Source organism: Lethenteron reissneri, chromosome 35 (assembly GCF_015708825.2).
Source record: "Lethenteron reissneri isolate LAM-NWPU_2019-01 chromosome 35, ASM1570882v1, whole genome shotgun sequence".
NCBI classification, from domain to species: Eukaryota; Metazoa; Chordata; class Hyperoartia; order Petromyzontiformes; family Petromyzontidae; genus Lethenteron; species Lethenteron reissneri.
Genome location: NC_083813.1, coordinates 349,625 through 377,323, shown reverse-complemented (window position 1 = coordinate 377,323; position 27,699 = coordinate 349,625). Strand labels below are relative to the sequence as shown.

The 27,699-nt window shown below is 46.7% G+C and overlaps 2 protein-coding genes across 10 annotated transcripts in view; both read left to right on the top strand.

The window, feature by feature from the left end:
- LOC133350797 (ADP-ribosylation factor GTPase-activating protein 1-like) overlaps positions 1-13,035 on the top strand; it is a 43,717-nt gene extending 30,682 nt beyond the window's left edge. For all 4 annotated transcript variants that reach the window (XM_061565538.1, XM_061565537.1, XM_061565536.1 and 1 more), the window contains 2 exons: positions 4,193-4,293; positions 8,295-13,035. In XM_061565538.1, coding sequence (XP_061421522.1) covers positions 4,193-4,293; positions 8,295-8,658 — 465 coding nt within the window. In that variant the 3' untranslated portion in view covers positions 8,659-13,035. The remainder of the gene's footprint in view (positions 1-4,192; positions 4,294-8,294) is intronic.
- Positions 13,036-17,034: 3,999 nt separating this feature from the next.
- Positions 17,035-27,466, top strand: BORCS6 (BLOC-1 related complex subunit 6). 6 transcript variants are annotated; one of them, XM_061565514.1, is made up of 7 exons: positions 17,035-17,507; positions 19,924-19,996; positions 20,967-21,068; positions 21,832-21,924; positions 24,753-24,907; positions 25,502-25,585; positions 26,946-27,466. In XM_061565514.1, the coding sequence occupies exons 2-7, from the start codon at positions 19,969-19,971 to the stop codon at positions 27,069-27,071; spliced, it is 588 nt and encodes a 195-aa protein (XP_061421498.1). In that variant the 5' UTR covers positions 17,035-17,507; positions 19,924-19,968; the 3' UTR covers positions 27,072-27,466. The 6 variants fall into 6 exon arrangements, with proteins under 6 accessions (XP_061421498.1, XP_061421495.1, XP_061421497.1 ...); XM_061565511.1 differs by having other exon boundaries at positions 21,832-23,253; XM_061565513.1 differs by having other exon boundaries at positions 21,604-21,924.
- The last annotated feature ends 233 nt before the right edge of the window (positions 27,467-27,699 follow it).

Below are 27,699 nucleotides of genomic sequence, written 5' to 3'. Positions count from 1 at the left end.
AGAATCCCGAAAAAAAAATTTCCCCAGACAAGCCATCGAGGGAATCATCCATACGCGGCAGGGGGTACGCGTCCGCAACTGACACCTTATTTAACTTGCGAAAATCGACACAAAATCGCAATTTCCCATCCTTTTTCTTCAAAAGGACCACCGGGGCGCCCCACGGACTGTTGGACGGGGAAATAATGTCAGCGGCCAGCATATCCTCCACCGCGCCGGGTACATGATCCCGCTCCGTCGGACTCAATCGATGAGGGTTCATCCGAATCGGAGCGGCATCCCCCGTATCAATATGGTGGGAGAGCAAGGAGGTGCGTCCCAAATCGAAATCGTCCGAACTAAAGACGTCGGAATACTTTCCCAACAGCGCGCGAAGCGCGGACCGTTGGTCCCCAGTCAAGGACGCATTTTCCCGGCACAACTCGGCAACCCAGCGATCATCCTGATCCGTGGAGGCCGAGACCCCCCCTATGAGGCCCCGGCGGCCCCGATCGTCATGGGCCGTGAAAGCAGTCGTAGCATGAGCCAAAACCATTCCGGGCGGCACAATAACATTATCCGCGCTCCCATTCAACACTTGTAAAAACGGAGGCTGACCCGGCCGAACAATTGTCTGTGCCCCGACCAGCGTCAAGCCACCCGTTATAGCATTGGACGGCGACAACAACACGCCCACCGCACCCTCGATTCCCGGCACTGGTTTCCGATACCACAGCGGAATAAGCATCTGCGAGCCAGGTGGAATATCAACCGATACCTTAGACAGCGCCTGCACCTGGCGGTCAGGAGCGGACTGCCCCCAGGATGAAAGAAAGAAATTTTGCGGCCCCCCGGTAATTCGATACAATTCTGATCCACCCTTATCTGAATGGGCATTTTCGCCAGGAAATCGGTCCCCAACAAGCAGGGCACCGCGAGGGACCTGGAAATCAACACCGTCCCTGAAGCCGAAACACCCCCAACCGATATGCTGGCGTCCACCTGACCCACAATGCCCATACTTCCCCCGTTCGCCGCTATGCAAGAGTCATAAACCGGTCGTACCCGCCCTGGCGGAATGGACAGGAGATGGAATATCACGTCGGAGATAATGGTCGCAGACGCACCCGAGTCCACCAAAATGCGCACGTTGACCCCTTGGATCGAACCCGGCACAGTGGACGACCCAGTAGCGGCCGCAACCACCCTCCGCGCCAATTTCCGCCATTGCGTCAGCGAGCGACGCGGATCTCTCAGCGCCCCCCCGTTAGTAATGCCATCCGGACCGCGTAGCGATGGTGATGCATGAGATGACAGGCTTTGCCGGGTGTCTGATGCGTACCGACTTGCCTGTCGTGGGTGATCTTGCCATGTCGCGTCCTTGGCAGGGGCCTCCTGCTGGAGCGGCGGCCGAGAGCGAGCCCAACACTCCCTGGCGAAGTGCCCCCGACGGCCGCAGCGGAAGCACGACAAGTCGGCTCGTCGTCCGGCACCCCCTCTGTCTTGGCGATCCCGCAACGGTGGCCCCGAGCGCAACTCCGCTCCCCCTCGAGTAGGCCATTGGGTCGATACTGCCGCCAGCGCCTCAGGCCCCTTCTCGTCCCGTACGTAGACAGCTTTGGATGGATCCCACCCTGTGGCACCGCCTTCGATGTTGGGGCTTGCCGTCCAGGCCGTCACCTGCTCCCACCGGCGCAGGTTGAATTGCGCGTCCAGGCACTTAGCCTCTATCCGTGAGGTCAGCTGTTCGTGGCCGCACACCGGCATGGGGATGCCCAAATCCCTGGACAACTCCAACATCTTGCCCAATATTAAAGGCTCCAGCAAGTCGGGCTCTGTGTCCGGATATGCGGCCATAGCCAGCTCCAACACAGCGCCCCGGAAAGTCACTGGCGATTCTTCTGGTGCCCGTTGCCGCTGCACGAATCTGCGATGTGCGTCGTCCGGGGGCTCATAAGCCTCCGCCATTTCCTCGAACACCCCTTTTAGCGTCGTCTTCCTCGCGGCCTTGATGGAGCGGAAGAACCTCACAGACTCGTCGTCCAGGAGCGTCGGTAGGACCTCCAAGGCTTCCGCATCCGTCCACTTGGCGGATCGGACCGCCGCCTCAAAACGGCAGGCAAATGCACTCCAATCCCCGCCGATCGAGAACTCCTTGACCGTCGTCATACGATGGCTGCGGGTCCCCGAGTCGCCGTCTCCCGCTGCAGGTGTTCCACGCAGTCGCGACAAGATGGCGTCTCCTTGCGGCGGGGTCAAGATGGCGGCTTCCCGCGGTGGAGGCAACAAGATGACGGCTTCCCGCGGTTCGTCCCCGACCACGCCCAAGATGGCGGCGTCCTGCCGCGTGTCGGAGAGGGCGGGAAGCGTCGCACAGGCTCCAATGGCGGACGGCTCGGCCCCACTCGAAGGCTCCCCGCTTGGGCGATCCGGCCTCGTCGCTGTTGTCACCAGGGTGCGTAATTGCATCAAAACAGCCCGCAGCGAATCAAGTTGGGCCGTCACGTGTCGCCAGCCCTCCTCGGCGCCCGTTGATGCAGACGGCCCGGCCGCCCCGACGACATCTTGCACTCCTAGCGCGTCGCCCGTCCCCACTTCGCCTCCGCCTTCTATCGTCGGGAGCGCCACCGCCGCTGGAAGATCGTCTTTATCTTCAGAAGATGGTGCAGGTATGTTCTTTTTCTTGAGATGTTTAGACATCTCGTACCACTTCTGACACCAGTGCAATAAAGGACTCGGTCAGGCGATGTAGGTCTCCGTTCGTCCTTTATTTGGGTTCTTGTCTTGCACCCCGCTGGTCCTCGTCCGGACCCGCGCTGCCTCTGCCGTGCGCCCCGCGCACGCTCCCTGTGGCCCTCGCCCACACCGCGGCCGCTCTGCTTCCTCCGTGTGCCCCTCCGCACACGCCGCCAGCCATACCGCTGGTCCGTGTGCCCCCGCACACCCTGCTAGCCACTCACTAGCTACGTGTGCCCCGCACACTCTGCTAGCCCCTCCACACTCTGCTAGCCCCGGCACCCCACGCACACCACTGGCCTACGGTGCGCGTAGGTCTCCGACCACGTGGCAAATGGCGCCACTTCTCCGCCACTGCCCAGCGTGGCTTCCTCTCTATTCTCACACTCTTCCAACCTCTCGATCTCTTCCGGCTCTCTCCTTACATCTTCCCCATCACGTGACCCTGACTCCTCCTTCCCGTACTGCCCCCGTCTCCGCCCCCCGTTCACCCCGTCTCCCATTGGAGCCGAGGTGAGCAGTGGCTCCTCCCACACGCTCCGCCGACCAGGCTCCGCCCCCCAATACTCCGGGCCGTGTGAGTGGCGCGGAGGCCAGCAACCACCCTGTTCTTGCTCGCATTACACAGATAACAAGCTGAGATTAGGAGCACTCGCTTTAAGAGTGTGCTCCTAATCTCAGCTCGTTACCTGTATAAAAGACACCTGGGAGCCAGAAATCTTTCTGATTGAGAGGGGGTCAAATACTTATTTCCTTCATTAAAATGCAAATGAATTTTTTTACATTTTTGACATGTGTTTTCTGGATTTTTTGTTGTTGTTATACTGTCTCTCACTGTTCAAATAAACCTACCATTAAAATTATAGACTGATCATTTCTTTGTCAGTGGGCAAACGTACAAAATCAGCAGGGGATCAAATACTTTTTTCTCTCCCTATATGTTGAACTTCTTTCGCACTGTATGTAGCCAACCATGCTCATCAGAGGTGCAGGGGAAGAACAACAAACTAAACACAAAAAGCAGTTCTAAATAAATTAGTTTTAAACCTAGACTTAACAAGACTTAAAAGTGTATGGACATGTGCGTGCAGGTTTAATACGGAGGTGGGGGGGGGGTGATCAGGACTTTGGCACGTGCACACATATTGCTATTTTTCATTACTTTCTATTGCTCATTTCTATTACAACGTTTGCTTTTGATCCTCTTGTTGTGTTTGTCTTGGATGATTTTGGTGAGTAAACTTGCATTAACCAAAAATTATGCAATTCTTTTCTGATTTCTGCTGGTGCTTTCAACAATATGTATTGGTAAGTGTTTCCTGTAACTCAAAGCTTTTGAAAACATTTTCTCTGGAGTCACAGCTCAAATGCTGGAACACTGCATGTGGAATTTAGCAGTGAAGCTGTCTTTAAACATTTGATGGGGAGAAAATAACACTGAAACCTTTACCTCTTAATGTTCTTTGTAGTTTTTCAGGGACAAGGGATGAAAGGCTGGAAGGAAGTGACCTCCATGTTCTCGAATAAGCACGGAGGCCATGAGCGTCTCTCGGGAAACGACTCTCCTCTGCTGGAGGGGTGAGCATCACATCCGTGGCTGTGATTGACGACGTATCGCTGGTGGCTGTGCTGTACGTGCTCTGTGATACAGCACTGGGGGAGGCAAGGGTCAGTGGATCACACACATTTGTGAAACTCCCAAACCCACTAAAACGATTTAAACTATTTTATTTTACCAGGTAAGGCCCACTGAGCTATGTAGCTCTATTTCAGAAGTGACCTGGCCACAATCGATAGCCCAATGAAGTGCCTTATCATGTGGAAATTTATAGCTGCCAAATACTCTAAACGGGTGTTTCTAGATGGTTGTCTCCTAGCTCATCATGGCATAGGGATTGAGTGTTACCCCTTTTCATCCCAGAGTTTCTTCCCACATATATAACCACTCAGTCATAGAATTGGCAATGCATCCAAATATAGGGCCACAGAGCTTCGGCAACTGTTTGTGCCAGTTCTAAAAGTTAATGAAAACTGTGCACGTTACAAACTCTAAATTATTATGATGAACCTATCTCCATGCACTCAAACGATTGCGAGTGTGCTTCGCTCAAACGGGGAGCCTGAACCAGTGGCGGAAATTCTCCATTCCTTTATCGGGGGTGATTCTCTGAAAAGGAAAACTCCTTTTGACTTTGCTGAAAGGGGTACTCATTTTATCAACCTGACAGAGATGATGGGCTGTGTTATTCTACAAGAATTTAAAATCATAACCTTACCATTGAGTAGAACCCTTTTGACGCCAACCAGAATTGCAATACTGAGATATACATACAGTGATATATTGCAATTGTTTAATAATGCCACGGACGGTTGTCAACTTTCCTTCCCCTATGAGCCCCATAGCAAAATGGCCGATAGCCACAGGACACACGTGGGGCTCACACGTCTGGTTCACTCACACTTATTGGCTGTTCGGATAATTTGAGTTTAGACATTTGCGGGAGTGCCCTGGGAGTCCTTGTGTCCCGCACCGCTGCCAGGGGCAAGTACCTTGCGCCATTCACGCTTCTACAAATTTATCTTGTTTCAAATAAAGTATTGAAAAGTTAATCATGAGCTGCGTCTCTATCAAGCCGCACTGGAACTGCTCGGGATCCGCATGTGGCTAGCAAGCTGCGGTCTTGGCTGCCCCTGTAATGCGAGGCTAGTGTATTAACCCTTTCCCGTTTTCTCCTGTTTCGAACTGATGATGTACGTGTATGTCACGTACGTGTACATCATCGGAATAAAAATTTAAATTAATGAACTTTATTGGTACCGAGGCTCCCACAAGGCCATGCAGGAAGGTGTGTGGCACAGTGTGGCACCAGCTATTGTAGAGTGCGGTCGTGTCGTTACAGTTCTCTGTGGTGAGTACAACAGCTTTAAAAACAACGGCACTATGTATCTCTAAAGTTAACGCTGAACCGCGTTCCAAGATTCAGCGATGAACGGGATCCCACCCTGCAACTTGCAGTCATCTCTGAACGGGAAAGAGTTAAAGTGATGATGAATTGTTACAGCGGGGTAGAATGCAGATTGTAGTTCATCCTCTCCCACAATGCAATCAGACCAGTAGCAACCGTGGGCAATGCGCTGTTTAATTTTGTAAGAACGATTTATCATTCGTACAACATGCCTTTGGTGTCATGTATCATCCAATTAAACAATTATAAACACTTGAAGATCCACAGATGAGAAAATACATGACATGTCCCTTGGCAGTCTGCATCTACGTTGGCAGCCCTAAGTCAGTGGTGGAAATTCCACATTCCCATAATGGGGACCAGCTCCCTCCACAGGATAAACGCTGATTAATAATTGCGTTTTGGGTTATACCACGGAATAATCTAAGCAAGTATAGCAATTAATAATCAAATTTATAAAGCGCCCCTTAAACAATCGCTATGCATGGAAAGACGGAAATAGTTTAACATCAACCAAGGAAATAAGAAATGAGAGACGTTTGAAAATAACGAAAGAGAGAGAAAGCCATTTGAAACAGATACGTTTTTAGTCGAGGTTTGAAGATCTGTAAATGTCTTGGAAGTCCTGACCTCGGGACAACGAGTTCCAGAGTTTAGCTGCTGCAATTGCAAAAGCACCGCTACCTCAAGTGTGAAGCCTAGACAGTGGGAGAGTGAGCAATGCAAAATCTTTATATTTTAATGATCTTGATGGAATATATGGCTAAAGGAAGTCATGAATGTAGGGAGGAGTAAGTCCATATAAGGCATTGAAAACCAGCAGGAGAATCTTAAAATCAATATGGGTATGGACAGGGAGCCAGTGAAGGGACATTTGTTAAATGCGGTTGTGAGAATTGCTCTTCAACTTACCAATGAGCTGACACAATCATAATTGGCACGTTACACGCTTGCACACGATCCATTTAATTTGCTTGGTTGTGTGGGGTGGTGAAGGGTCTTAACTACAGATTTGATCAGATCATTTACACTGCCTAACCTAAAATCTACTTTTAATTGTAATATTGTCTGTGAAACTGACGTATTAAGTCATGAACTTAATTAGAGTACGTACTTATTCTTTGGTTTTTTCGGTAAAGTCACGTATAAAAATAAAATAATAAATTAAATAATAGCATACGACGTTTCGATTGCAACACAAGCAATCATCATCAGGTATAATGAAATAGCGACATAGAATATAACCAGAAAACTATAGACAGACATATAAGCAGACAGATATCACCAAGATACATAGAGAGAGCAACCCAGGTACAGAGAGAGGTGATCGTCTCTGTGGGGTGGCCTTAAATAGACAGAGGGGGGCGGAGGCAGAGAGAGGGAGGGGGTAGGGAAAACATTTACATGTCAATGAGTACGAAGGGAGGGGAGTAAGGTAAGCAGGCTTAGAGGGAGACAGAACACACTGAATTAAATAACCTAGCAACCTAAATAACCTTCTCTGTCTACACTCGTTTTGTATCGTTCTTAGGTTCTGCTCTGTCTGTGTGTCTCCGTTCCTCTTTTTTTATGTTTTGTCTTTCTTTGGAATTTTCACACTTAAATTCTAACTTAGCAATCTTTGAAATACGTAATCGACCAGGCAATGCGTTAATTGTGTGTTGACCGACTCTCTGTGTCGTTTTACATAACATTTCGATACTTTGCTAGGTTATTTAATTTAGTGTGTTCTGTCTCCCTCTATGCCTGCTTACCTTACTCCCCTCCCTTCGTACTCATTGACATGTAAATGTTTTCCCTACCCCCTCCCTCTCTCTGCCTCCGCCCCCCTCTGTCTATTTAAGGCCACCCCACAGAGACGATCACCTCTCTCTGTACCTGGGTTGCTCTCTCTATGTATCTTGGTGATATCTGTCTGCTTATATGTCTGTCTATAGTTTTCTGGTTATATTCTATGTCGCTATTTCATTATACCTGATGATGATTGCTTGTGTTGCAATCGAAACGTCGTATGCTATTATTTAATTTATTATTTTATTTTTATACGTGACTTTACCGAAAAAACCAAAGAATAATTCCTGCAGTCACGAAAGCTCCAAAATTAAGATAGAGTACGTACATTGCACAGTTTTGATAGACCTCGGCTGACTGAGTGACCAAAGTAGAGGTAAGAAAAAGCTCGCACCATGGAAGAAGACCTAATGATGGAGGCAGCGATGCGAAGTAAACTGGAACCATTTGGACACATCTGTAGGATGGACAACAACAGGAAAATTAAAAGTGTGTTTTTCCAGAAAAATAGAAGGAACCGGAAAGAGAGGAAGACCTGACAGAGGATGGCTTGACGACCACGTAAGAGATTGGTGCCAGAAAGATGTGGCACTACTTGAGCATATTGGCACAAGACAGAGAAAAGTGCAAACAAATTACGAAATGTGCAGTGGACACCTACAGGGCTATCTGCCCATGGCTCGTGATGACGACGATGATGATGGAGGCCGCATGAGAAATATGTCCGGGTTTGGTCTGATGAAAAAGGTAGCAAACCCTACTACAATCACGCCCAAAATTTCACTTTTGACCTCCACCATCCCATCGCTTTGTTTTCCACAGGTCGGCAGCTGGAGAAGGGGAAGCGGCGGTGAGCCAAGAGTTTTTTGCAAAGAAGGAAGGCCAGCGGTCTCCGAAAGCCGAGAGTTGGGTTTCATTTGGAGCACGGTCTGTTGGAGAAGAGGGACAGACAAAACCCAAAACGAGTTCAGAGGGCTGGCAGCCTCTGCAGTGCGACTCTCCTCCAGATAGCACCGAAGTAGAAGAAAGCTGGGACGAAGGGGAGGAGGGCAGCGCTTCTGCAGGTGCAGGAGGAGGCAGCAAACCAGGAGGCAGTGGCAGTGGTAAGGGCATAACCTTTGGAGTGAAAAAGTCCAACAAGATGGGGGATGAGTGGGGTGATAAGGACTGGCAGCCTATATATTAAGCCTATATATTAATACTGCCCATATGTGTGCTGCCACAAGCGAAGTTCTAGCATAATATGTTCAGTGCATTCTTAGGGTTGTCAGAAATTCCAAAATGCTGTGTACAGAACACTAAGACGTTAAACCGGTATCGTCACGCTGATATGGATAAAATAATCACTGATCAATGTGCTATAGCTATAAAAACGCTCAGTTGTATTCTTGCTGGTAGTGCTACATTTGTAACAACTTGACAAAGGCTGCTTGTAAAAAGTGTAACAGTTATTACCCCAAAAGTAATTGCTCCACCCAATGTTTAGCTATTGTAAGAAGAAAATGTTTTTAATTACTTTAATTGCTTTAGATTATTAAATCGAAATATTTCCAGTTTAATTCAAGGCAATGATGAGAACATTATTTAGTCTGTCATTTAATTTCTCAGTTCAGGTAAAGAAGCAATGTTTGTCATGATCTAGAGATACAGTGTTTAGTTTTAACGGGTTTCAGTCTGTTGCAGCATTGTTACAGGTTGAAGGCTGTACTTGTTGTATTTCGGGCTTTTGACCAGATTCTGTATGACGTGTTGCACTGGATATGCATCAAAGGTAAGTGTCTGGGTATTATTTTTGATGGAAGATGGTAATATTGCATGTCCCATTGATAGCATATAGCACAGTAACTCTTAATTGAAAGCACATTTTATATTTGAACAAAATACCATCGTCCATTGGATCCCCCCTCGGAGAACTTGAGCTACATATCTCATGAATATGAGAGCCTTGAATGACAGTACAGCCATACGTTACACATCGCAGAGCGTTCGCTGTGACATTCCTACATCCAGAGCATTTTTAACGCTCTCACACCCACACGACCACATTTCCAGAACTCGGAAATCAATGCAAAAACTAATGAAAGTCCCAAATTCATACATGCCCAGTTATAGATTATTTAGAATGTTTGGCTGATATAAATTTCCACGTGATAAGCCACTTTGTTGAGCTATCATTTGTAGCCAGGTCACTTCTGAAAAAGAAACTAATAGCTCAGTGGGCCTTACCTGGTAAAATAAAAAGTTTATTTTTAAAGTGATTTGCTTACCCTTCCTATACCTTGCACTCATATTGTGTTTTTGTATCATGTGTCGTTATATCTCTCTGATCCGCCCCTACTGGACATCTGTTGAAAAAAGCTTCATAGCTCATCGGATTCCTCCAGTATAAATAAAAATTTGATTCTGTACCATCCTTGAAAACCTTGCAACAGAATGTCCTCCACCAATCGTAAATTGGCCAGGTGGCTCAGCAGTCGAGCAAGCGGTTCCCAAATGGAAGGGATGTGAGTTCAAATTCTGGTCAGTGTTTCACCCGGCTCATCATCCCTCCGGGGTTAGTACAAGTAAAAGAAGTCGCGCTTTGTGGGGAGGTCAAGTGGTTATCCTATGGATAGACAGACTCACCCCCACCATAGTAATGTAGGATTTCCACCACTGGCTCAGGGCTGTAAACAGGAGATGAGAAGCGCATCGCAATGCTCATTTTCCAGGATATCACTTTGACTTTTGATTTGCTGCCTGAGGAACGGGCTTGGACCACACGGTTCAAGAGGATGTATCCAAAAGGTGCTGGGATGGTGCCAGGACAGCTCCAGGCTGACTGCAGCCTGGTCTTGAAACTGCATGTTTAGTTGAAACATAGGACTAAGCCCCTCCCAACAGTTTCTGTCACACCAAATTACAATCTCCCTGACACCCAATGTATTTGAGTGTTCGGTGCTGTGTTAAGACGCAAGTTACGTCGCTTGAAACAACTGTTTGAAAATTGTTTAATTTGCCTCAAAACCGAAAGCGTATTTATCGTTGGTTTTGAAAAAGTTAAACCGATAAAATATCTCCCTGCCATGACTCATATCCTCCATGAATCGTTTGAGGTTAGAGTGCGTTTTGTACCGTATTTTAATTCACAGAAGTGGTTTATACATACATGTAAGTGTTGTAAACGTTATGGCAATATCTGAAATGGAAACTGGTCTCCCATATCGACAACAATTAAACTGTCAAATTGTCCTGCACAGCCAGAATTTGGCAGTAATATTTTACGCATCGTAAGCAGTGATCCGTATCCTGTTTTTAGTGTGTAATCGGTCATTTTTACATGGCATGCATCAACTGATTACTTTTATAATGTTTTACACAATGATTGTGCCAAGCAATTAATGCGAAATCAAGTTGACAGCATTTGTTTAATGCGAGGATGGCATCAATGCAAAGCTAATTAAACATCGGTACCAATTGTTGGAAAATATATACCACAAAGCAAATTAAACTAATTCGTAGCAATTAATCCAGTACTGGATAAAACTCTCCCCATGCCGTGTCGGTCATGGGGTTGTTTAACCATATTTCACCATGCAGGTCAGTGCGGGTTGATAAAGGGGCCCCCAGGATTCGGATATCTCACCAATGATTCTACCCGTGTGTAGGTTTTCGCAAGTTGTGCTCGCTTGCGCTCTGGTGTGCTTTTGGGTTGCACCGAACAACACTCGGTACACATCTAAAAACACAGAGGGCTATACTCACCACTGATGTTGTTCTGGCCCGGAATCGAACTTAGGATTTATAGTGCAGTGCACTAAGCACTGTGCCACCGCTCCACACAACATAAACGAATACTATTTCTCTCTTTATTTGAAGTAATCAAACATTACATTACTCGTAAAATCGCAAATAAGAATTTATCTATGAACGTAAGTAATCAGACCGATTACCTTTTGAAGTACCCCGGAATTGCCTATGATAATAAATGAGCTTTACGAAGTCCACCTCGCAGTCGTGTGTGCGAGTGAGTGCTTGTGTGTGTGTATCTGGTGAGGCTGTATCAGCCATGGAAATCTTATTGCATTCAGTTCATTACAAAAGCCTCAATTAAACCCCTGTGAACCTAATAGAGTGCAAAGATTAAGGATCCGCATCACTATGCATTATAGTATCATCATGAAAAGTGTGGCTTTCATCGCCAGATATTGAGTAACCTTTTAGTCAGTTTATCTTTCGGGTAATGTCGAGTAATATTTTTGTTGTTTACTTCATGTAAATTGTCAGTAATTTAACATGCAATTAACAGTTTATCCATTCTACATTGTAGCTGGACAACATCGCCAAACCTCTCGTATTTGTAGTAACGCACAGCGGCTGAAACTTCTCAGCGGTGGAATATTCTGTACATCAGTATATCAGTACTAGGGCTGAACGATTGTTCGATTTCAAATCGAAATCGCAATTTGAAACAATGCGATTAGCAAATCGCAAAGACTGTGATTATTTGCGATTTTAAAAGTCCTATTACTTTCTTATTGGAATTGTTTTTATTATTATTATAACTTTTGTTTATTTAACTTAACAATTGTTCATCATAGAGGTTTTTTTCGGTTAGATCGCGTAAATATATAAATGTGTCGTTAAAACCCACCAACACCCAACACAGCCAACTTTACAATCTGAATACTCAGATTGTAAATGTTGTGGCTTGGCTCTGCAACACACCAGTTAGTGCTGTACTAGCGACGAATTGGCACGTTCTGTTTACGTGACAATCCTTACTAGTTGGCTGTATCGGGTAGTGGCGGGTTTTAACGAAACATTTATATATTTACGCGATCTAACCCAAAAACCTCTTATGGATGATATTGGTCGCTAAGGCTACGTGTTAAACTTAACAATTGTTCTATGTTTTGTTCTATTTCAATTAACATTATTTTTATAAATACATGTTGGAAGCAAGTAATCTATTTTAAGTTATCATCCTTGCATTATAATATATAGAGCAGTTCATATTTTGATGGTATCATGTGGTAATGCTCCATCACGTGTTTTAAATCTATTACACAGTGAATATTGAACTTGAAGCTTGACTTTAAAATGTTTAATCGTAAATCAAATCGCAATATCTGTCAGAAAAATCGCAATTAGATATTTTGCCCAAATCGTTCAGCCCTAATCGGTACCTTAAACGTGTACGATCATACTGGTGGACGCTTGGGACGTGCAATATGCTTCACAACTGCAGCCGTTTTTCGCTGTGAAAGAGCTTTGGCTAGAAACATGAAAGCTTTATTGTGTTGGGCTCTGTTCAATTGCACAGACGCTTTATGAGCTTGTGGGTTGTGCTTAAGCTTACACCTTTAAATTCTCACCACCGTTCAATTACGTGGGGAAATTTTGTTTTGTAATCACTGTGAAGGGAACTTAGAAAAGAGCCACATGTCGTTATTTTTGTAAACACTCAAATAGAATTGAAAATTTCTTTTTTACGTCTGACATCGTCGTGTATATGTTTAAGCTTGCATGTGCTTTTAGCTGTGCACATATCACAACTTGGCAGTCTTGATAGAATTAAAGTTTAAACAAAAAGCATGACGGTTTGGAATGTTGCTCTTTCTCTGTTAACATCACGGCACTCGCCCATATCCAAGTGCTTTCGAGGCTGGGGTTGATGACAGATCTGTGAATCGCCAAAACTTACTGAGCTGTGAGGTCAGATGGGAGTGCAGCAAGTAGATTCATGAACCCATCTTGGTAGACCGATGCGTGTATTGCCCATGAAATTGCAAAACACTCCTGTCACAGAAGTGGACAAACATACTGAAGCAGACCTTCCGTGAACATTAATTCATAAATCAATAACATTGTTTACGGAATAAAATACAGTACATTGTCTACATAAGCAACCAATTATCTGTATGTGCAGATCACTCCTCGCATGAAATATTATAAACTGTTACTTATAAATATTATATATATATATATTTAGGCCTTGGATGTTAACACAAAAAAATGTCCCCTTCTGATTGGAACCACATTGACAACTTCTGCTTCTGCTGACTCACTGTCAGCCAAATGCAAAGCCAACCTGATTTCTAAATTCAACCTCCTATCTAAGAAGAAATCGGAGCCACAAATCACAATGCTGGATGTCAACAAGACCGTTATTAATCAGAGTAACATCCCAATTTCTGACAATCTGAAAACGGTACCGGCCAAAGGACTAAATTTCGCTGTCACCCCTAAATATATACCAGTAGAGGATGTCATTTCTCAGGTTGATGTTGCCCTCAGAGGCATAGGACACATCCATGCGGATGTAGCAGGAGCTGAAATAGCCACGATTCTTAAGAATACTAAGAAACCCACTTGTAACATTAGCAAAAACGAATGCTCTGAACTTGCGAACAAAAAAAAATGATATAGTCATCCTCTCGGCAGACAAGGGCAATGCCACGGTCATCATGGATAAAGAATCATACAACAAAATCCTGGACCTACTTAATGATGGGAGTTACTCCAAAATTAAAAGCGATCCTACTAACAGCCTAACGACAAAAACCAACAAGATCATCACGAGTTCGACTTCCCTAATCGAACCAACCAAACGTCCCTCTAAAACCCTCGGCGGCTAGACCTCCCAGACTCTATGGTCTTCCCAAGATCCATAAAGAAGGCACCCCGCTACAACCCAACGATCAACTCCCTTCACAGGCAAGACCTCTTCGGCAGTACTCAACTCAACCCAATTAGTCTCTATGGTCAAGGACATGGTACTATCTCCTGATTATATCCTCGTCAGTTTTGATGTAGTATCTCTATTTACCAAAGTTCCAGTGCCTGACACCCTAACAATAATTGAGGACTTGGTCCAACATGGATTGAATTCGGATGTACCTGCGCTGGTTAGGCATTGCCTCACCAACACTTATTTTACCTGGAATGGCACCTTCTACAAACAGAATGAGGGTACCCCTATGGTCTCCCCCTTGTCACCAGTGATAGCCAACATGTTCATGGAAAAGTTTGAATCAGACGCCATCCAGACATCCACCCTGCGTCCTTCCCTGTGGAAGAGGTATGTGGATGACACTTTCGTCATTTGGCCACATGGCCTCCCAGCATTGAACCACTTCTTGGACCACATCAATTCCAGACACCCATCCATCAGATTCACCATGGAAGTGGAGAAAGATGGTAAACTACCATTCTTAGATATTCTGTTTGAGAGGAGACCTGACGGATCCTTGGGACATTCTGTCTACAGGAAAGCCACCCACACAGATTCCTACTTGAAACCGGATTCCCACCACCACCCATCTCAAAATAATTATCTCATCAAAACGCTATACCACAGAGCTTCATGGCATTTCTGACCAACACCACCTGGCCAGTGAATTAAGACATGTACATCGGGCCCTCAGGATGAACGGATACTCTGAACGCATCATCCGCCAAGCTGTTTCTCCCACCACACAGAAACAGCCACTTGAAACTCCGATCAAAACTATCACGTTGCCATACATAGCAGGCGTGACCAAAAAGATCTCCAAAATTCTAAACAAACATAAGATCCAAGTCCGATTCAGTACAGTACATAACATATGATCTAATTCCATCTGTGAAGGATGTCATCCCTGACTTGCAATACCCTGGAGTCTATAAACTGAGTTGCAGCTGTGGTGACTGTTACATTGGGGAAACGAAACGTCATGTCTCTGATCGTGTCCGCGAGCACAAGTCAGATTTGAAACACGGTAAAATTGAGTCTTCCGCCATTGCCGATCATTGCTACAACGCGGTGGGCTCTCATGATATTGTTTTTTCCGAGACTAAGGTGCTCTGCAAACCCTCTAGCTACCATCAAAGGTTTGTACACGAAGCCATTCAGAAATACAAACACAGACATAATTTCAACCGTGATGATGGGTACAAACTTAGTAATCATTGGAAAGATGTTATTAACCAAGTAAAAAAGATTTAACTACACATTTTTGGACCATCTTATCTGACAGGCACTTTTACTTTACTTAGTGTTAACATCCCCCAGCGTTCAACAGTACTCTCTTTGTCAGCCAACACTGGTATAAACATGGGCATTTTTGTTCTTTTCTATCTTGTGCATCAACAGGTGCTTGTGCACAGGCATGTCCACGTACACTTGCACCCCGTGCTCTCTTTTAGCCCCCCCCCCCTTCCAATACGTTATCATGTGCAACAACAGTGACTTGCGCACAAACACACGTCGAGCACCTCGTGCCCTCTTTTAGCCCCCCCCCTCCCGATACGTTCCATTCATTGGCTACCACATTCTGATAAGCTCCCCCCCCCCTCTCCTCCCCCTTAACTTGTATTTAAGAGCTTGCATCTTGAATCCCTGCCTTACTTGATGCAGCAAATCTGGCTGTGACGGTCCCGCCTGATGACGGAGACTTGTGTTGCCTCCGAAACGTCGTGATTTTTTATTTTAATTTAATTTTTACTTCATTTTTTACTTACGTGACTTTACCGAAAGAACTAAGAGTATCTTCCGTCCCCTGTTTCAGCGATGTTCGTGCAGGTGCGAGCAGGGATATAATGATGGCCCTGCACGTCATCGAATCGGGTTTTGTTTCCATTTTTAAAAATGACGGTGCAAGCCAGGTAGTTGAGCACAATGACCATGACGCGAGGATAGGACTGGACTGGAGTCTCAAACTCTTACAGGGGGAGTCTTAGCCGAGTTTTCGCGGTAGGGTGGTCCAAATTTAGTCATTTGCAATTGAGTCATTTTTCAATTAATCAATTGAGTAATTTTTCAAGCGTTGGGATTTTTGGATAATGCCAGTAACATTCGTTTAAATTACTTAGATAATTTTACTGCTGTACATTTACACATGATAAGCCAATTTGTTGAGCTATCATTTGTGGCCAGGTCGCTTCTGAACAATAAGCTGTGGGCTTTGCCTGGCAAAATTAAAATATATAATTTAGTTTGCTTTGTATATTTTTAAGTGATTTGCTTACCTATCCTATGGTTTTCACTCCTGTCGTGTACTTGTTTGTTGGTGTAACGTTCTGTGAAATAGAGCTTTATGGCTCATTGGATTCCTCCAGTAAACATACATATTGTGCTCTCATTCAGTTCCACTGCGTGTGGGGGTTTAGCTATGGGAGGACACCGGGGAAGAACCCACGCAGAGCAGGAAAGAAGATGATGACGGACGCTTGTGATTTATTTTATACCTACGTGACTTTACCGAAAGAACCAAAGAGTAAGAAATACAAACTCCACACAGAGGCACCCGGGAGGATGCCTCTTGCCGTGCGCAGCGCGCCCCCACGCAGCCGCTCGCGTGGGGAACCCCTCGAGCGGAGTCTCCGAATCACGACGGCAGGGGGAGTCGTCCCCGTTCAAAATTCTCGGGCCCATGAACTAAACAAGATGGCGCGCCCTGCTGGTAAGGGGGCATGAACTAAACAAGATGGCACGCGCAGCTGGTGGGGGAGGCATGAACTAAACAAGATGGCGCACGCAGCCAAGGCCACACCTCGTCTAGGCCGCATCCGCGTCACGTGGCGGGGCAGTGCCACGCGACACCGCGGAGGCCGATTCGCCACGGTCACGTCCGCGGCCGCCCGCGGTTCGGTGGCAGCAACCCGTGGGGTTCCCCTCGGCCGCTCGCCCGCAACTCACTGGCGGCGCCTGCTCGCCCCTAAGAGCTCTGCTCTCGGCGAGCGCCGTGGCCGGGCCGCGTTGTTGCGCTCACGCGAATCGGCGCCGCTCCGATCGGCGCTCAGCTGCGCGGGACTCGACTTGTGGGCTGAAGGCAGCGAGCGCCAGGAGAGGAACTGAGAACAGCGCCGCGAGAGACGAGGGGGAGATAGTCACCCAGAGCCGCCCACACCGTGAGAGACGAGACGGAGAGTCAACCACGCCGTGAGAGACAGGGAAGAGTCACCCACACAGTGAGAGTCAACCACCCCGTGAGGGAGGAGTCGCCCCTGAGTCTCAATACCAGGAGAGCGCCTGTCTCACTACAGGGTCAACGCCACGATAGTCAACCCCGAGTGAGTTACCCCGAGTGGGTCACCACACAGGAGTCGAACTCTTGAGAGTCGCTGCCTCATGAGGAGGGGTGAAGCCCCGGGCGAGAAGCGCCCGGGGCGGTCTCCGCGTCGTGTCTCTGTGTGTCTATCTCTCTGTGTCTCTGTGTGTCTATCTCCCTGTGTCTCCCTGTGGGTCTCTGTGTCTCTGTGTCTCCCTGTGTGTCTCTGTGTCTCCCTGTGTGTCCATGTGGGTCTTTGTGTCCTTGTGTGTATCTGTGTGTCCCTGTGTGTCTCTGTGTCCCTGTGTGTCCCTGTGTGTCTCTGTGTCTCCCTGTGTGTCCATGTGGGTCTTTGTGTCCTTGTGTGTATCTGTGTGTCTCTGTGTGTCTCTGTGTCCCTGTGTGTCCCTGTGTGTCTCTGTGTGTCTCCCTGTTTCTCTGTGTGTCCCTGTGTGTCTCTGTGTCTCCCTGTGTCTCTCTGTGTCCCTGTGTCTCCACTTCCCAATTGCTCCCGTTGACCCCCCCCCCCCCCTCTCTCCCCGTGGTCTCACGGTCTCTCCGGGTCTCATTGTGCCTCAAATGTCTCCCCTGTGTGTCCCCATGTCACCTCTCTCTTCCATGTGGCTACTTTGTATCTTGAGTGAGCACAGCAAGCTCCACGAGTCCACGCTGTTGTTGATGTTTTAAAACGCCGACCCGAGGTCCGCCTAAATCCTTGTTGTGTCCCCGAGTCGCGGAGTCGGACAAGGGAGCCGCCCCGCGTCTTGGTGGTGGTGGTGGCCCTGGGGGCCATCACCACCACCAACAACACGCGGGAGGGAATTCTTGTAATGTGCATTACATTCCGTGGTTATTTTAAAGTAAATACAACTGATGTAAACGGTCAAAACAGTAAAAAAAACTAATTCCCAGTGTGATTAATTCCGTTTTAGAGAGTTTGTGGCAATTCCAAAATCGATGTTGATGGAAATCGATTCAACAAGGAATCTAAATGTGGAGATTCTCGTTACTCTTTGGTTCTTTAGGTAAAGTCGAGCAGTTGTTCTTGCTGTGATTGTCCCACCTGATGACGATTGCTTGTGTTGCGATCGAAACGTCGTGATCTATTAGTTTTCTACCTACGTGAATTTAATGAAATAACCAAAGAGTATGGATTCCTGCAGTCACGAAAGTTTCAAATCAAGATGGAGATGCTCGTTGTTGGACTCCCGCGGGTACTTGCTGCTGCTGCCACCATCAACAACTCCCTCTGCTGCTGCCACACCACCAACTCTCGCTGCTGCTGCCACCACCACCCACAACTCCATCTGCCGCTGCCACCACCACCCACAACTCCATCTGCTGCTGCCATCACCACCCACAACTCCATCTGCTGCTGCCACACCACCACCAACTCCTGCTGCTGCCACCACCACCAACTCTCGTTGCTGCTGCGGCCACCACCACCACCCACAACTCCATCTGCTGCTACCATCACCACCCACAACTCCATCTGCTGCTGCCACACCACCAACTCCTGCTGCTGCCACCACTACCAACAACAACTCCCACTGCTGCTGCCACCACCACCCACAACTCTCGCTCCTGATGCCACACCAGCACCCACAACTCCATCTGCTGCTGCCACACCACCAACTCCTGCTGCTGCCACCACCACCAACAACAACTCCCTCTGCTGCTGCCACCACCACCCACAACTCTCGCTCCTGATGCCACACCAGCACCCACAACTCCCTCTGCTGCTGCCACATCACCAACTCCTGCTGCTGCTGTCACACCACCACCAACAACTCCTGCTGCTGCTGCCACACCACCACCCACAACTCCCTCTGCTGCTGCCACACCACCACCCACAACTCTCGCTGCTGCTGCCACCACCACCCACAACTCTCGCTGCTGCTGCCACCACCACCAACAACAACTCCCTCTGCTGCTGCCACCACCACCACCAACAACAACTCCCTCTGCTGCTGCCACCACCACCAACAACTCCCTCTGCTGCTGCCACCACCACCAACTCCTGCTGCTGCTGCCCGCTACCAATAGCCGGAGCGAAAAGGATGCAACAATCCCAGCCCTGGACGATAAGCCCCAGACAGTCCGCTTCCTCCACTTGTTTGTCCCTCCACACAAAAACACATCAACGTATTTTGTACACATCCTGTCACACACACGGGCCTTCTCTGGGAGTGCATAATTTCAGCAGCAGTATTAAATACAAGCAAAATATGGGCCATTTTTGATATTAAGTGTCTCATCAAGCAGTGTCAGGTTTGCTTGAACCAAAGTTCTAAGTACAGTTTGCAGCATTATTTATTTTTCGCTCGTGTTTTTGGATATATTTTTCTTCACATTGTGTGGATCTGTATGTAATGGTGTGCACCTATCTCTTGTTGACATTATTATGGAGAATGTAACTTTTTGTTTACGGTTTTCAGGGTTCTGAGAAGAGTTGTCTCAGTAGTGAACCACGTGGATACCGAATGTCCAGGAATGAGCAATCAGCAGCAGGTGAGACAGAGACCATCTCAGTTGTTAAAGTGATTTGATTTAAAGCAAATGTAGTTGTGTGTCGGGAAGATGTGCTACATTTTCCTTGAATGTTCAATTTTTCTGTTATGAGTACTGTAATTGAAGTGAGTAATTACATTTTTTTTTATATATCAGTAGTCAATGTGGAATATATTTACAAAAGCATAATCCTTTCCTATGAATGTCTGGCAGTTCACCAGCATTAGTTCAAGCAAGCCCGGCTGCTGTTGAAACGCTGAAAGTCAAAACCGGTTCAGAATGTGCTTGAATTAAACCAATACTGCAGAAAAAATGCACTCCCAGAAGGCCGTATAGGAAATTGGATGTGTAAAATTAGTATTTTATGTGGAGAGACAGATATGGGAAGGAGGCGTGTTGTCAAAGTAATTAGCATCTTTTGAGTAATTTCCTCACCTTTATAATTTTATAGCCAATTACTCCTGTGAGTTCCTGGTTGATCACTTTCCACAGGGTGTGTATTGACAGTTGATGTGCTCGGCAGGGTTTCATTAAAAAACCAGAGCATTGTGGGAATGGCTTTGCACATTAAATATTCTCTCTCATTGCCCAAAATTTTGTCAAATATGTAAGAAATTGCTTGGGGAAAAAGCCTGCCTCACCTAGTTTCCCTGCCTGGGGAATCGAGGCGAGACCAGGTTAGGTCCATTTGTCATCAGCCATGGCGTGTGACGGCTGAAGAGGCCTAAAACATTAACGCTCAGTGAATTAATTCATGAATGTATGACAACTCTTATATTCATTTGCCTGTTTTTTTATTGTTTAAGTCCTCAACAGTGACACAAATTAACAATAACTCCTTATTGTACGAGAGTTCTCGTGATCCCCGCTACAAGCTGAGAGGGCTAAAGCGTTATCGCTTTTATAATGGTAAGCATTACGAAGGACTTGTTTATTTTCAACCCATTTGCTGTACTTGGCGAGTTTGCAGATAGAGGTGAGCAAGAGGAATGCCATGACGAGGCAGCGTGTGGCTTCATAGTGACGCACCACCACCACCACCACCAGGCAGCCTCCACGGAGGACGATGCAGGTACGGCTCCTGCTGAATGCATCTGCAGGTCTCTTAAAGTCGGCCAAAATAATCTTGGGTTTGCAGGTATTGTGTTGCAGTTATAAGGTCGCGCTCACAAATGAACCACAACACTTTGGTGATCTCATTGAGGAGCATAAACCCTCACCCAAACTCCGGTCATCCTCGCAGCAGCGGCTTTTGGCTAACCATTGATCAAAGATGATTGCTGCATCGCACGCTTTCCGATGCGCTTCTGCGGCCCGACTCCATACAGTCCCAAACCAATGCCATTCTTACGTGTTGAGTGACATACACCAAGGGAATTGGAATCACACCATTGAACCTTTGTTGTAATTCAGAGGGTACCATAGAAGAGTTAATGCAACTTTTTATTTGAAGAGCATTATAAAAAAATTACCAAGGCTATTATTTATCTGCCCGATGACTTGAGAGCGATTACGACTCAGAGGTGCCAATTTCGTATGTGCACTGAATAATTGCGAATGGCCAAACACGTGCTCTGCACTAACTGTTTCGTTTTGTTGATGTCCAGGTAACATGGAGGAGGGATTGGACACTAAGTCCTTCGATAGAGGCACTGGTCGTCTTGAGAAGCCTCGTGTGGGTGGGATGAAAGATAACGTGGCAAACAGAGACACAGAGCCTGCTGGCAGCGCTGACCTTGCTGTGCCTGCTGCCGCTTCTACTACTACTGGTGGTCGTGATGGTGTTCCTTCTACTGAAATTGCTCCATCCATTTCTACTGCCTGTGTGAATACAGACACTCCCACTTCTGAGGAGTCAAACATGGACACAGAGCCTAAGCAAGAGAAGACTGAAAGTGTTGGATTACAGAGTGGGCCCATTAAAAAATGTGAGAACTTAGGCCGTGCGGGTGATGAGAATGATGTGGGGTTACCTGGGCTGACTGCCTCGTTGCAGGGTCTTTCGCCCGGCTCGTTTGGTAGCGATGATCAGGAGGAGTTACCTTTGAACCTTGCGGTTAACGTGGAGACTTGTCATCCTGTTGCCCAGCAGAGGATGTGTGAGATTAACAACGCACAACGGGATGAGGAATACAACACTGAAAATGTGGACCACGTCTCAACTCCAAATACTTGTGGGAAAGAGGCAGTAGATCAGTCAATTGATACAGCCTTTCAATCCAAGTCACGCAATACTAGGTGTAGTTTAAAACTTGATTTGAATAATGTAACTAATTTACATGAATCTCAGAGTATAGCATCTGTTGAATGTGATAAACTGAAGGAGGTAGATTTGCACAATGTAAGTTACCAGTTGAAATGCCCCGAAGGTGTGGATCACGACAGATTAAATCACAACATGGATACAACAGCTGTGGCAACATCCGAAGGTGTGGATTGTAGTGTGCATCCCATTGAACATGAGGGAAACACTAGACAAATCTTAGAGCCCACAGTGCACATTGACAAGGACAAAGGCAATGCACGATCCTTTGCAAATGCAACAAAGGGACATAACACAACATCTGAAGAAGCTACAGTTGCATTGGAGATCAACCGTGGCGTTAAACATTCACAAACAGCACAAGATGTTTTGCAAGACAGGACAGGGCACACAGCTGATAACGCGCACAAAGTCAAGGAATCTGCGTCGTTAGGGCAGGCGCCTCTCCAGCCGACGTATGACTCGACAGATGTGGCCGTTGCAGACAGCAGTGCAGAGAGGCAGGACCTAGGCAGCGTAGTTTGCGCAGGCGAAGACGTGGCAAAATGGATCAGCCCCGCCAGTCGGAGACTGCGAATTAACCCCTTTAATAACATCCCCGAAGCCGAGCTCAACCTGGAGATCTGTGAAAATCACTTTGGAGAATCTGGTCATGGCCCCTCGAGTGGCGTGCCGGGCACCCGTCAGCAGCACATCTTCCCAGAGGTGTACGTGTGCAGTAAGGGAGGGGCGGCGGTGGCCGGTGCCGCGCCCGCGAACACGCCCAGGGGGATGTGGCGCATGCAGGATAGCCGCAGCCTGGACGGCATCAGCCAGCTGTACGTGCTCGGGGGGGCTCGGCCCAAGGAAGGGGGGCGGCCCGACGGGCGCCGTGCCACTATATCCAGCGCGCTAGAGCTGGAAGGAACCGTGACGCACGAGGGAGAGTTGACCCACTTTGTGGCCGATGACCTCCTGCAGAAGATCAAATTGAGCTCGAGCAGAAACCTCGATGGTAAGTCTCACCAACGGGCGACAATCCGGCAGGGCCCCCGCGCATGCTGTTCACCACGCCTACGGAGGTCGTCCACGACCCAATAGAACATGGAAGCATCGTTCAAGGCAATTCGTTTCGTGTGCCAATTTATTGCTGGAATGTTCGTGATTTATAAGATGTTTTTAAGAGAGTGTTTTACACCTAGTAGGCTTTCGCGAGCAATGATCATAATAAAGTTTGTTTGGGTTAGATCTCGTAAATATAAATGTGTTGTTAACCCACCACCACCACAACATGGTAAACTGAATAACCTGGTTTTGCAAATTTAGATTTTTTTAATAGCCTATTTACACTGTACGATACAGAGAAAAACTAAAACATATCTTATTAGCCCTGATATAAATTTAATTGAGCCATGTAACTAAATGTACATTTTTTTATTGATTTAAAAGTACTCAACTTGCTCTATGCGGGTGGTTAAAATAGTTTATACCACACTCGTCAGGACACTTTGCTCTCTACAACTGATTGATTTGTAAACCATTAAAAACATTTTATGGATCTTTAATATCTGTTGATGCATTGCCGTTACACTGGTTATATCTACCTTCGTTGAGCAGAATACAATACTGTTAAAATGCTTGAAAGACGAAAATTCCAGCTTTATGTTGTACTTTCAATGGTAACTGATCCGTATATTGTGTGGTCAGTTTTGTATACTTATCAAGTGGATACATAATTTGTTTAACCACAACCTTGTATGTGGTTTACCATCATGAGACTAGATACTGTATTTTGTGTGTGATGGGTCCGGTACCCGCTCAATAATGTTACAGAAAGATGGAGAGGCAGGATACATCGTAACGAAAGAATTTTGCCTGCCAAAAATATATTGTAAAAACGAACCAATTTAATTATTGGGCTTTGGCTCCCATATCATTGGTCAAAACCCAAACAATTAACATAGAGAGGAGTAAGAAGACAGAGGAAATTTGATTACCACAGCAATCATGGGGATAATATAAGTAACAAAATAAACTGCCAAAACACATCCTTCCAATATTTTCCTTTCGTATGAAAATAAGTATTTTACACACCCCATCCGCCACATGGTCGAGGACCCAAATCTAACAGAAACGGTCCGTGCATATAAACAATTGGCATTTCACCATCATCGGTGTAAGCATGACTGACGTGACTTGCTATTGACAGCAAGACTGACTGCTGATGAGACACTAAATGTCAAAATTTGTCTTAAAGCATTGCTTATTAAAGAAAATCACTCCCAGAATGTCACGTGTGTATGTGGCTGGTGGGATATATTAAAACAAAAAGAACCTTGTTTACTTCATGTGGAGATACTGATATGGGAAGGAAGCGAATTTTCGAGGTGTTGAGAAACGAGGCGATGTCACTGTGGAGCTGTGGTGGCGGTTGGCAGTGGTGGTGGTGACTGCGGTGACGGTGGTGGCGGTGGTGGTGGCGCTGTGTGTAGCACTGTGCTGTGTCCTGCCCAGATGAGGCCGGTGGCGCCGTGTCGCGGGGCTTCCTCACGCGGCGCGACATCCCTCCCGTGGACCCCGCCGTGCTGGCCGACCTGGAGGCCCAGGCCCGCGACCTGGCCTCCAATGTGGACCGCATGATGAAGTCCCTCAACACCACCATCCAGAACGTAGGTGTGCAGTGGTTACTGTGGGGAGCCTCACAACAAGAAGGGCCTGGGTTTGATTCCCGACTCGGGCGCCTTTCTGCGTGGAGTTTTATGTTCTCCCGCTGTTGTGCATTGGGTTCCTCTAATAGCTAGAAAATACATACAATGTAACCGGTATTGGTCAAACGTCCCAATGCTGAAATGTTATTTGCCAATTAATCAATTTGGATTACGCACAGGAGCAGCATCGCCCTCGACTGAGAAAACTTAGAAAATAAGTGGTTAATGCAGTGTGTTACGAACAATTCGATTCCCACTCACAGCCAATATCGGTGACGATTATCCGAACCGGTCCTATGTCGACTCAGCCTCAAATAAGTGCCTAGTGTGGTATGTAAACATCAACATTGGGGAGACGAAGGCGGCTAGGCATGGTGTTGGCCTATATTACGGTATTTAACCCATTTGGAAAAGAGCTGGTCACTACCATTTAAATGTGGGTATTATTGGTATTGCAGATACCAAGAATTAGTCATTAACACCCGACTGATAACATTCCCTACTATAAATCTAAAGATGTAGTCTTATCACCATTGTTTGTTTTGTTTTCTGCAGATGACAGCACTTAGCGTGGGCTACATACAGACGTATCGTGATTCGGTGGACAGTTTGGGAGAGTCTGTTGACCTCAGCATCAAGGTAAGGTTCTTAGATTTTTTTAAGGTCAAGAGGTCGTGTCAGCGAGTGCCGGAGACGCCTCCGTGCTTGACCAGCCAGAGCTTAACAGTGAGCTTTTCTTGCAGAAATATCGCAGGCAACAACGTTCATTCCTGTGTTGCTTCGTGCAATGTAATGAAGTTGCATTTGGGTCTGCATCGCAGAGCAACTTTGTTTCAAATGTGCAGCTGTTGCGCTAACAACACATGCTCTGATTGGCTGGATGGGGTCACGTGGTCGATAGGGTAAACAGATACCTGTATCCAACATGGCGGAGGGGGTGATACGACAGAGCCGTTTCGCGTTCGCAGCTTGTTGCCGGGGTTCTTGGTCCAAATTTGGCAAATTAGATAATTGCCTGCAAATTACTTAATTTGGATTACATATACAGTAACAAGACCTCCCCGTACTGTAAAAACTTGGCAGGCCCCTTGAACAATTCTTGAGACTCGGTGAGATATTCCTGGGTAACCAAGCAGAGTTTAACACGTAGGCTTTCGCGACCAATATCCATAATAGAGGTTTTTTGGATTAGATCGCGTAAATGTATAAATTTGTCGTTAAAACCCGCCACCACCCGACACAGCCAACTAGTAAGGGTTGTCACGTAAACAGAACATGCCAATTCGTCACTAGTACAGCACACCGGTGTGTTGGAGAGCCAAGCCACAACAGTTACAATCAGAAAGATTACCTCAGATTGTACCAAGAGATTACTGTTGGTACTTCTATTTTAATACACGCAATAGACAGGAAGAACAAGACCAAAGGGCTCGCATAATGCACATGCATAATGTGCGTTGACTCATTAACTCCCCCCCCCCCCCCCCCACTTTGTGCAAGAGCGCAGAAGTGTGGTTACCACATCTACGCCTCTATATAAGGAACGAAACAGACTTCTCCACAAATCTGGCTGTCGCCTGATGAAGCTAGTTGTAATTAATGGCAAAACGTTGTACTCAGATTGTAAATGTTGTGGCCTGGCTCTCCAACACACCGGTGTGCTCTACTCGTGACGAATTGGCATGTGCTGTTTACGTGACAACCCTTACTAGTTGGCTGTGTCGGGTGGTGGCGGGTTTTAACGACACATTTATATATTTACACTATCTAACCAAAAAATCACACTGCACCAGGTACTCAAATGAGTACCTGGTGCAGTGTGTAAACATAGTCACTAGGGAGACAAAGGCGGCCGGGCGTGATATTGGCCACCCACTCCCATCGTGTTTCGTGCCGGCTTTCATAAGTGCTCGCTAACAGCACTTGCCCCAACAGTCTGTTAAGGCTACACGGGGGTAATCTTTGTCTTTGTGCGGTGGGCACATTGTTGTCGTTTCAGGCCATGTACACACTGATGGCGCGCACCGAGGAGCTGGACAAGGGCATGCAGCCCGTGCACGGCCTCGCCAAGCAGATCAAAGATGTGAAGCGGCTGTTGGATCACCTGGAGAACCTGTGCAAGTGACGGAGGCGCCGATTTCTCAGCTGCCGGCCCTTGTCCTTTCTCCCCTCCTGCGCCCCAGCCGATGGCCTTCCCCATTCTTTTAAAAAGACTTATTCATTCTGGTAATAGCTGCATTCAGTACGTCAAAAGAAGCCTGGGTTTGTTTAGTTTATGGCTTACATTTTTGTTTGGCATTTTGAATTTGTCGGTGACTTCATCGAGTGTAGTGCTTTTGTTTAGTGTTTTACCGAACGCAGCATTGTTCTGTTAATGCATTAGCGGTGGTCAGATATCAATCATTGGACTACACGGCTATCCATGTTTTTGACTGTTTTTGGGATTGTCTGTAAATTTATTTTTCTATCGGTGAACATCGTACGTGTTTATTATCTTGCAAATTAAATTCTAACATTATTGATCGCGACCTGCAACAAATCAGAGATGAAGTGACATCATTCTCAACAGCAGATGCCTCCGTGAAGGAGTTGTGGTTTAAATCCTAATTTACCCACAGCTGCATTATGCAATTTGTAGAGGTCATAAATGCTACCAGGTGCGCTGATCACCTTGCCCTGTTTGCCTCTTGTGTGTGTGCGTAATGATGCAGTACAATGCACACTGTGTATGGGATTTAAATTGGTAAAATTAT

What these genes read in the sequence shown, in the direction of transcription:
- BORCS6 (XM_061565509.1), top strand. Translation starts at nt 19,969, where the DNA reads ATGTCCAGGAATGAGCAATCAGCAGCAG. An exon ending in CTCCACGGAGGACGATGCAG is followed by an intron (nt 21,069 to 21,603) that starts GTACGGCTCCTG and finishes GTTGATGTCCAG; the next exon opens with GTAACATGGAGGAGGGATTG. An exon ending in TCAACACCACCATCCAGAAC is followed by an intron (nt 24,908 to 25,501) that starts GTAGGTGTGCAG and finishes TGTTTTCTGCAG; the next exon opens with ATGACAGCACTTAGCGTGGG.